The sequence below is a fragment of the Blennius ocellaris genome (assembly GCF_963422515.1).
Source record: "Blennius ocellaris genome assembly, chromosome: 10".
Lineage (NCBI taxonomy): Eukaryota > Metazoa > Chordata > Actinopteri > Blenniiformes > Blenniidae > Blennius > Blennius ocellaris.
The window spans coordinates 25,446,489-25,456,759 of record NC_137659.1 but is presented as its reverse complement, the minus strand read 5'-3'; the positions used below and the strand labels follow the sequence as shown (position 1 = coordinate 25,456,759).

At 41.1% G+C, this 10,271-nt stretch overlaps 1 protein-coding gene across 2 annotated transcripts in view; it reads right to left on the bottom strand.

The window, feature by feature from the left end:
• mrc1b (mannose receptor, C type 1b) overlaps positions 1-8,218 on the bottom strand; it is a 21,129-nt gene extending 12,911 nt beyond the window's left edge. For both annotated transcript variants that reach the window (XM_080503749.1, XM_080503750.1), the window contains exons 1-12: positions 8,105-8,218; positions 7,436-7,792; positions 6,886-7,056; positions 6,571-6,726; positions 5,650-5,760; positions 4,093-4,230; positions 3,816-3,992; positions 3,056-3,210; positions 1,709-1,822; positions 1,342-1,457; positions 1,095-1,243; positions 806-1,005 (exon numbers count right to left, since the gene is read on the bottom strand). In XM_080503749.1, coding sequence (XP_080359875.1) covers positions 806-1,005; positions 1,095-1,243; positions 1,342-1,457; positions 1,709-1,822; positions 3,056-3,210; positions 3,816-3,992; positions 4,093-4,230; positions 5,650-5,760; positions 6,571-6,726; positions 6,886-7,056; positions 7,436-7,792; positions 8,105-8,216 — 1,956 coding nt within the window. In that variant the 5' untranslated portion in view covers positions 8,217-8,218. The remainder of the gene's footprint in view (positions 1-805; positions 1,006-1,094; positions 1,244-1,341; positions 1,458-1,708; positions 1,823-3,055; positions 3,211-3,815; positions 3,993-4,092; positions 4,231-5,649; positions 5,761-6,570; positions 6,727-6,885; positions 7,057-7,435; positions 7,793-8,104) is intronic.
• Positions 8,219-10,271: the final 2,053 nt, after the last annotated feature.

The following is a 10,271-nucleotide window of genomic DNA, read 5'->3' as shown; positions in this document are numbered from 1 at the left end:
AAACCCAGTTAACAAATCAATCAGCAGACGGCTGCTTTTGTAGCTCTTCCTCACAAACCCGTTCTTCTATGCTGGGTACCTCAACGGAGGGGTAGCGGAAAACCGTAGCCGGTGCTCACGGGTTCTTTCCGTACCATACACAATTTTTCAGTGGGGCCACACTAAAACCTGCCCCGCCCTGCCCCGCAACACCCCGGCACAGAAAGTGCAGTGGAACTGCGCCTGAAGTGGAGTTAAAACTTTGGGGGGTGCAAAGAGGCCAGTATGGGCCCAGCAAGAGGCTAGCAGTGAGAGCACACCAACCCCACACACACTCACAAGACACGCACGCACACACACACACACACACACACACACACACACACACACACACACACACACACACACACACACACACACACACACACACACTCTCACTCCTCTTCCTCATCAATGAGATGTGATGCTGTTGTTGCTTGTTGTCTACCATCATTTATTTAACCGTCAAAATCATGTACTTCTGTATTTGTTGTTGCTAGTTTGCTGATTTGTGTTTCTGCTCGAAAGTCACGTTGCTATGTAGACAGTGCTGCTCCATTTTGTTTAAATCTACAATCTGGAAGTGTTTGGGCCGGTGTGTTAACAGTAAATAGTACATATAGCAATGACCAGGGTATTGTCTGTTGGACCAGGAATATCAATGCGACAGTTACTATCCATCCATCTATCCCACTTATCCAGTTCCACAGTTCCGCTTATCCACAGGTGGCCCACAACACAAACTTCAGTGATAATGACCCATGCCACTGCTGCAGATTGGTTTTACCTTATAGCAGGTGTTTCTTGTTGCCAACCGAGTCCAGCCCTCGGCACACCCCGGAGGGGTTTTAGTTGGTGGTGGATTGGTTGAAACAGCACCTTCTGCCAGATGCTTACAGATGTATTTTGTCTTGTTGGAACAGGGCAGCAGGTCCCAGAGTCCAGCCAATATCCCACTTGTCATAGCAACGCAGCCTTGTTGGAAGCCTAATGGCAAGAGGGAAAATACACTGGCCTCAATCACAAGGCTGTCGTTTCACCACATCATCCATGAACACAGTGGTACATTTCAGTACCTGGCATTTCTGCATTCCAGTGAGTAAATTTCACTACATCTGTGTTGGTCCACTTGAAAACCTCAATATTGTTCATATTGGAGAGACCAATCCAGAAGTGTTTTTCAGGTCTCCAACCCACCAGGCTGACAAGGAAGGCATTATCCACTCTGCAGGTATTTACAGAAAGCCACACATTTACATACAAAATATGGTATTTGCGTCTGCCCTTGAGATACAATTACATGACTATGAATAACATCCTTACCCACTTGAAACGTCTGCTAAGTACGAGCCTGAGCTCTTGCAGTCGTCTTTAGCTTCATCAAAACTCTTTGTTTCAGGTCCCACAAAGTAGCAGTAAGAGCCATGTCTTTTCCAACCCTGAAGAAAATGAAAGACAATGTGTGTGTGTGTGTGTGTAGGTCGCGGTACTTTTAATCTGTCCTACATTAGTTTTACTTTCTGTGACAGAGTGCATGCTCTGTGAGGATTTTATTGCCGAGCCCTGGTTATTTATTTACTGTTGACATCTCTGTAGCTCACTTTGTATCAGCTGCTTCCTCACATTTAGCTGCCTGTTTCCGGTCATTTTTTATTTTTGTGATTTGTTTGCGCTTATATGCTTTACTCACGACTTTGCAGCCAATATCCATTTGTACTTCTTCCCCGGTGCTTTCAGTAGAGCTTTGCTTCATACAGATGAAGCCATGTTTTTCATCACATGAGCGGTCGGCCCAGTTCCCATTCTGCAATAACACATAGGTCCAGTGAAAATGCTGTGGAACACTTCAAACTGTTTACAATGCCTGAAAATGTTAATTCTGAAACTGTTCAAATCAAATTAAACTTATTTTTCTTTTTTACCTTTAAAGTAAAAAGGAAACATTGTGTTATTGGATATGTGTCAATATTTAAAAAATGTTGCCGATACCAATGTGATCCAGAGTCGGTAGATGCTTCAGACGCATTGCATCTGATTGTGTGTGTGTGTGTGTGTGTGTGTGTGTGTGTGTGTGTGTGTGTGTGTGTGTGTGTGTGTGTGTGTGTGTGTGTGTGTGTGTGTGTGTGTGTGTGTGTGTGTGTGTGTGTGTGTGGCATGTAGCATTGCGGCTGTGTGAGCTCTGAAACTCTTTAGCATGGAGCATGGCTTGGAGTTGTGTGCTGCGCCTGATTGGACAAACACACAAAAACTTGAGGTCTGTCTACACTTCAGTGAAAAGTATTTCTGAAAACATTTAAAGCAAGAAATATGGTGTGTAGTTGCTGAATTTGTCCTGGTTTTGCTTCCACTAAAGCTCATTTAGAGATTTTGTGAACGTTGGGCAATGTGTCCAGCTCTGCTGGCTCTCTGCTCCCCACACTTCATTCACACCAAGTTTGCCGGATTCAGCTTTACACAAATTCGCTGCAGGAAGATGCAAAGCAGCTCGAAGCACACCCCGCACCTAATGTCCACGGTGGTGCATTTCGCTTTCATTGTCCATGTGAAGCGCACCGCGGTGCATGCTGGGTACAATGTGGCGCGTTTCCAGCTGCATTGTCAGAGGAGCCTCGTCTCCTGTCATCATGTACAGTATAAAATATATGATCAGCAAATAAATATCCATGTGTTTGTATTATAAGATTTAAAACACATTTGATTGTTTTTTGATCAACAAATGCTGGATTTGCACATTTCTGTTCAAATATGTGGTGTGGCTTCAACTTGAATTGTGCATTCCTTCACAGACGTCATCTAAGAGAAGGACTACTGTCTCTTTATATGTTTTCAATCAAATGTTTCAAACCGTTGAAGAAATCACCCCAGACTTTCTATATTTTAGCTGACGTATTGAATGTGTGTCTGTGGTTGCAAATTAATTTCTTCCAAAATGTCCCATGTTTTGCCCAGAAGGATGGAGGAGAGACTTAATTCATGAGTAAAGGTAAAACAATGATGTGGTTTTATTTCTAAAGGACATGCAGCAGCACGGCTCCACCTGGCCTGTGATGAGAACACAGTCCTCTGTGTCTGTGGCCACGGCTGGGTGTCCGTACTGCCAGGTGGTGAAAGTGACGGCCGAGTGGTCACTCCACTCAAACAGCCCCTCCGTCCTCCTGTCGTTCAGCCCGATCCACAGCTCATCCGTAGAGGCTTGGAAAAATGCACCGCATGTCAGTTGGTGGGTGAACGCTCCTGCACTTGGAACTATGAGTCACCAGGGTTTTTAATTGACAGTTGTTTTTCTTCCCCCAAACCTCGTCTTATCCTAAACCTGATCTTAATTTAACCCTTGACTTAAAGCTTCGCCTCAACTCTTAACCTCAGCGTTAACATTAACACTGAACTGTTGAACTTTACTCCAGCTTCCTCTCCAAGATGCAGTAGGCTTAAGTAAGAATTCCAACAGATGGAAAAAGACTAAATACTAAGATAATTATTCAGATTTCCACATAATACTTAAAAGGAGACCTTTTCTGCACTGAGCTGCTTTGCTCTGTTGCGCTATCACATTATTTCACTATAGCACATCACTAACATTCTCTTTTCGTGTCATCTGTAGTCCTTAACTTGAAATCTAACTTCAAAGTGTCAACTATTGATTTTGATCAAATGCAACAGAACACTTGTTACTAAGTTGACGAGAACATTATCAACCATTTCAATGTCAGCAATCCCTAACTTCTGAAGTTAACTATCAAGTTTTTGTATCAATTGTGAGTAAATGAATGTGCTTATATTTTCAAGACGTCTCATACCAAATCCCAGCTGGCTGATGACAAAGCTTTGGTCCTCGATGTTGCGAATGGTCACGAGGTCGCCTCCCTCCTTGCGACACTCTCTCTGAGCATTGGACCAGGATTGCAGAGGACGATGAAGGTGGAAACAGTGGCCGTTGTAAGGGATCCAAGGACTGTCACAAAATCCACTCTCAACTTTTGATGAGAACAAGCACAGACATGTAGAGAGAAAGGCAAAGGTCATCCAGTGAAGGTGCCATGGAAGGAAATGCTCTGGCACTCAGATGTTGCTCACAGTGTGGAGGAGCCGGAGGAGCGCCGTCTTTGTAGCAGATGTAGCCCAGTTTCTTGCTGCACATTGAGCTTTGCCAGGAATGTTGACCAGAGGAGTCAAGAACTGCACAGTTGTGTCCGGGATTGGGAAGTGGATTTCCTAAAGCAGTTTGACACAGTGTCAGGTTTGAAACATGAAGTCCTTACAACCGCAGGTGTTTTCTTCATGGCACCAACCAGCAGATCATCATATCAAGCTTGGAGGTGATATCAAAAATGCAAATCTTTTAATCAAGCTGTCAATCCATTTTCTGTATTACAAAAAGTTGTATTATTTCTTATAACTCACACGAGTAATAAGCCAAATACATAATGGCTGCATTTGATCATTGTAGATGCCAATATGAAGAGCAAATATATTGTACATGTTTACATATGATGAGGTGTTAGTGTCAGCCTCACCTGTATTTTTGGAGTATCATATTTCCAAAAGATGATTTTGTGATACAGTATATGATAGTTTCTGAATATTTCTGAATTTCTTCACTACAAAAATTACTCAAATAAATATGAGCAAGAAAAGCTCATTTCAAGTTCCCTCGGTAAAACAAAAGAAGTCAGTACACCAGGGGCAGCATGGCTCAATTGGTAGAGCGGTCATCTCCTACCCGGAAGGCTCGATTCCCAGCTCTGCCGGCCCACATGCCAAAGTGTCATTGGGCAAGACACTGAACCCCAAACTGCCTCAGTGTATGCAATGTGAGAGTGAGTGGTTGGTGGTGGTTGGATGGGGCGATGGTGCAGATTGGCAGCCTTGCTTCCTTTATTCTGCCCCATGGCTGTGGCTACAGACGTATATTACCACCATGGATGTATGGAATGAATGAATAATGCAATGTAAAGCGTCTTTGAGTGTCCTGAAAAGCGCTATATAATAAATAAATACAACAGTCATTAAAAATGCCTGTAAGGATATCTGCTGAAAGTACCTAGCAGGACTGTTGTAGTGCCACAAGATGTCGTAATGGCGTAGTGACATGACAAAGTTGCTCTAACAATTCCATCAATGGATATGAATATGTAAGTAGGAAACACCTTTAAAGTATTGGCCACTACAAGCAATTGATGAGACTCTGAATTCAGTGCAACAGGGGTCTGGAATGTACAAGCCTTGCAAAGTGTAGAAGTTGTGTTTGGCCTGATGGTCCTGCGATGCGGACCTTGATGAAGTAGTGAAGCAGACAATTGTTTCAAATGAATTCTCTCAGGGTTTATACTGGCTGCCTGCTCTTTCTGTAAGTAAAAGCCACTTGTAGTAAGTGAGGTCATTTTCCATATTGAACTTTGCAGTGAGATAAAGGGAAGTAGCTGGAGTTTAAGGGTTCAGTCTGCTGATATGGTTTTCATTAGTTTTTCACCACTGCCACAAGTTTATTTACTGAAATTTCACATACTTCAAGTGAAGTTTGCCTAACTTTGCTTACAACTGCATTTTTTCTGTTCCTTCTTTTCTCAATGCCTGTAAAGCGGAAATGTTAGAGGATTAATGCTTACAGGACCTTTTTGTGTGAGGACTTACCAGTGTTCCATCTCAGATATCGAAAAGGCTTTTCGTCAGACCAGTGCCATCCGTGTTCTGGGTTCAACACCAAGCCCAGCCACAACTTTCTTTTGGCTGATCCCAGCAATGCTGTGTGTTTGTGACAGACAGGGACAAAAAAAAGAGACAGAGTCAATATTATGTTCCTCTTTTTCATTGCTTAATAGCATGTCTGTAGAAAACAGAACAGGCACAAAGAAAGAATCTTGCTGCATGAAGACACAACAGTGGCATTTGGAGAATGTTTCAGTCTTGATAAGAATGAGTCTTAAATGCAAAAAAAAAAACACACAAAAAACTCATTCATTAATTAAATTATTCTTTTTCATTGATTTATGTCTTGGGGCAATTAGGTGGGCACAGAGTGGCACATTAGGAAAGAATAGGAAAAGAAACACTGAAAAAGGTGGTGGGCCACGGCGGTGTCAGGTCTGCTGCGAGTCACAGCCAGTCATGGCGGCCTTCACCACACGCTTGTAGAAGCAGTGTTGTCCACATTACAGAGAAAGTATATAGAAATCAGCAATTAAGTGTATGTCAATAACAAAAAGCATATTATTTTGACACATGGCATGTACTGTAAAAAAGACTTTTTTTTTCAATGCTTGTCTTACTAACACATTACACTTTAATAGACAGTTTTCAGTTGCATCTTTAATACATTTCTCAGTATCTGTATGATTAAAAAAATGTGAAATTGAACACTCTTATCTAAGTCTTGTTCAAAGGCATTTTGCATAAATCTTAACAGATATCTATGAATATCTACTTTGGTCATATCCTTGTCCATTTGGGAAAGAATTTTAAACAGAGAACATCCCTACTGCCAACTCCTCCCTCAAGAAAACGTCCGTTTTAAAACCAACTCATAATAACAAGAACTAACACCAACAACTTTACCTGAGATGAAAGCTTGCTCGTTGGGATCAGTGATGCTCACCAAGGAGGACACTTGCTGCTTGCAGCTGGTTTGAGCCTGGGACCAAGCCAGAGCTGCCTGTGCATTGATCTGGTAATATGCTCCTGTCACCAGGTTTCTGACCCAGTGGTCCGTGGCTGTGCATTGACAGAACAAAACAGGTCTGAAATATCCAGGCTGGAAAATGCATGATCCTGGCATCATCATCAGAATGCACATCGTGGTACGAATGGACATCATGGCAACAAAATCAACTAAACAAGTCAGGAAATAGGGATCCAGAAGGTCACACTCACCAGAAGTTGGGCAGTATCCCCATTGCTCACGTTCATATTTGGTCTCAACAGCACACCAATTTCGTTTGGAAGATGAGTCATATGTGGTGCAATCTCCAAACCAGCGGTCCTTGTACATAAAGGGAAACATGCAAATCTTACCGAATGCATTTCCCTCAATGGTGTAAAGTTCTAGAGAGGAAAAAGTCAGAAGACGATCAAATCAAATCCAAACATTGAAAGAAAAAAAGATCACATCACCGATTAGCAGATTGCTTTAATCTTCCCGGAACAATCAATGTCCAATCTGGTCATTATAAAACCTTATTTTGAGGTTTATCTTCACCTGATATTTGAAATGAGCACATTATGTGATGAGGTTTGAGAGTTCAAAGTATCACTATAATGAAGCTATAATGAAGGTTAAGTCACACGGATGTCAGCCGTGCCACATAAGGTTGGAATTCAGTATTTGGTGGTCATGTTGTTTACACATTCGATGTCTTCACGGGGGAAACATGTTTTTTCTGAAATGCATATGGCACTGAACGTTGAATGGAATGGAATTCACCTCTGTGTGTTCTGGTGCAGGCTCCAGAAGCTGTTCCGGTGATGGTCAGGTAGTTGTTTGGGCCGACAGTTCTGGAGAGGGCAACGGATTCATCCACTCTGACTTCAATGTAGAGTTGCTGGTTTTTGAGAGCTATCAGTGTCCCATTCCGGCATTCCCATTTTTGGAGGTCGTTCCTGTCATCACAGTCATACAGGCTCACTTCGCTCCCGACGCTCTTGCCCTGTGCCCCGAGGCATCTCCTCGTCGAGGTGACAAAAAGCCGGTTGCCAGATGTCCAGCGCACATCAAGGCAACGATTAGCCTTTTTAACCAGACAGAACCCAGTGGCCTTGTTCGTCAGCGAAAATGGAGAGTCTGGAAAGAGAAACGTACAGAACAAATGACCACTTTGTGTTTTCACTGGAGGAACATGTTTTCAGAGGACAAAACTTTGGACTAATCTCTCAGCACAAAATTGCATTTTTACACAATGTAATTGGCATCACAGCCAGAAAATATTTCAATTTCCTCCCCATAATACTGCCATGATACTAGCAACGACAAGGTAACAATGTTGTAGCTGGTTATTGTCATTGACAAGAGCCTTCATGAAGTCAAGTCAACACGACCAGTTTTTAGGGAATTTGACCGGCAAAACTGAACAAACACATTTCGTTGATACTTCACCATTTGTTGCAGTGCACTGAAGTAGTGGTAGAATAAAGCTGAAAAGGGCAGCGAGAGCTCCGCTCCGTGTCAGCATTCTTCTGATAAGTCTCACAACAGTATACACTGTCATCGCACTGCAGGCAGACGTGTTGTGAGCCAGGGCTTGAAAAGAAGCCAATCTTAAAAACACTGACAGGGCCTCTTTCCTGTTTGGGATTCATTGAGAAAGTCTCATGTTTCAGATTGACACATTTCAACATTGTGTTTGTGGAGTGGTGGGGGTGGGGAAGGACGTCTCTTGCTCACAGGGATGTCACCCTCCACAAGTGGCATGAATCGGCCACATTCACTTCCCTGTCCATTGAAAGAAACACTGTGCACAGTGGAGTCCTGCTCCTCAGATACACTCTATACGTTGGGCTCCTGTGTCAAAGTTCAAAGTGGCAGATGACAACCATTGTCAAATCATGTTACATGATTCGATGTTAAACGATGTTAAACATTTGATGTGTTAAAAGCAGTTGTGAAATAAAAGCTTTTTGTAACTGAGGAGCTCCACAATTCTAATTCTGACATTGATGTGATCATTTCACGACTTCAGCTGATTGTAATGTCATTTTCAGTTTACATTCTGTAAGCATTTGTTTTGAGTAGGTCCACAAAAGATGGTGTCGGTGGTGAAAATGTAGTGTATTTTTCACGATCATGGTGAATTTTTTCAACATAAATGCACGACCTGAGAGGATTCTTCCTATTGAATAAAACTTCATGTGAAAATGTGAAACCGAGGGAATTGCAGAACGGTCGTAGCAGTGTTGCTTCAGGTCTCAGATGTTCCTACTTTGAATTGACCAGTTGATGGGAACTATCCCTGCGGAGTTTACACATCGTTCCATATCTGTGTGGGTTCTCGTAATGTCGTGTACTGCAGCCTCCTACTTCAACTCAGAAATAGGCAACAGACAATAGATTGTAAGGCAAGGCAACCCACATGGAAAGAACCTATATAAACATAAATGTTTTAATATAAGTTTTGATATAGGTTTGACATATATGTGACATATATAAAATTGGCCGTTTTCCTATATGTTATGTACATATATGTACATATATGTATATAACATATAGGAAAATGGCCAATTTTATATATGTCACATATATGCCAAACCCATATGTGCATGTATGCACACATATATGTACATATATGTACATAACATATAGGAAAACGGCCAATTTTATATATGTCACATATATTCCAAACCTATATGCGCATATACGCACACCTATATGTGCCCATATATGCACACCTATATGTTCCCATATATGCACACCTATATGTGCACATATATGTGCCCATATATGCACACCTATATGCGCATATATGCACACCTATATGTGCCCATGTATGCACACATATATGTACATATATGTGCATAAAATATAGGAAAATGGCCAATTTTATATATGCCACATATATCCTAACCTTTATATAGGTTCTTTCCATGTGGGCCCACACTGGATGCTGTTATTTGCTCAGTGACCCTAGCGGGAATCGAACCAGGGTCGATATATATATATATCGAGATATATATATATATATATATATATATATATATATATATATATATATATATATATATATATATATATATATATATATATATATATATATATATATATATATATATATATATATATATATATATATATATATATATATAAAATATGTACCTATCTGTGCATATAGGTCCATATATGTGCGTAAAATATAGGAAAATGGCCAATTTTATATATGTCACATATATTCAAAACCTATATTAAAACATATATGTTTATATAGGTTCTGTCCATGTGGGACTTTCCATATATGCAGCATATATATTGTCATATATGTGCATATATGTGCATACATACAGCATATATATTGTCATATATGTGCATATATGCTGCATATAGGTTTCATATATGTGCATATATCCTCATATAGGTTCTTTCCATGTGGGAAGGCAAGGCAAGGCACATTTATGTATAGAGCACCATTCAAACACAAGGCAATTCACAGTGCTTTACAGAGACATTTAAACAATTAAAGAAATACAGAATAAAAAGAACAAAATGTAAACGTGATGGACTGCGATTTTTAATTACTGCACACAGACTTTACAAGACTCAAAATCCATCCATC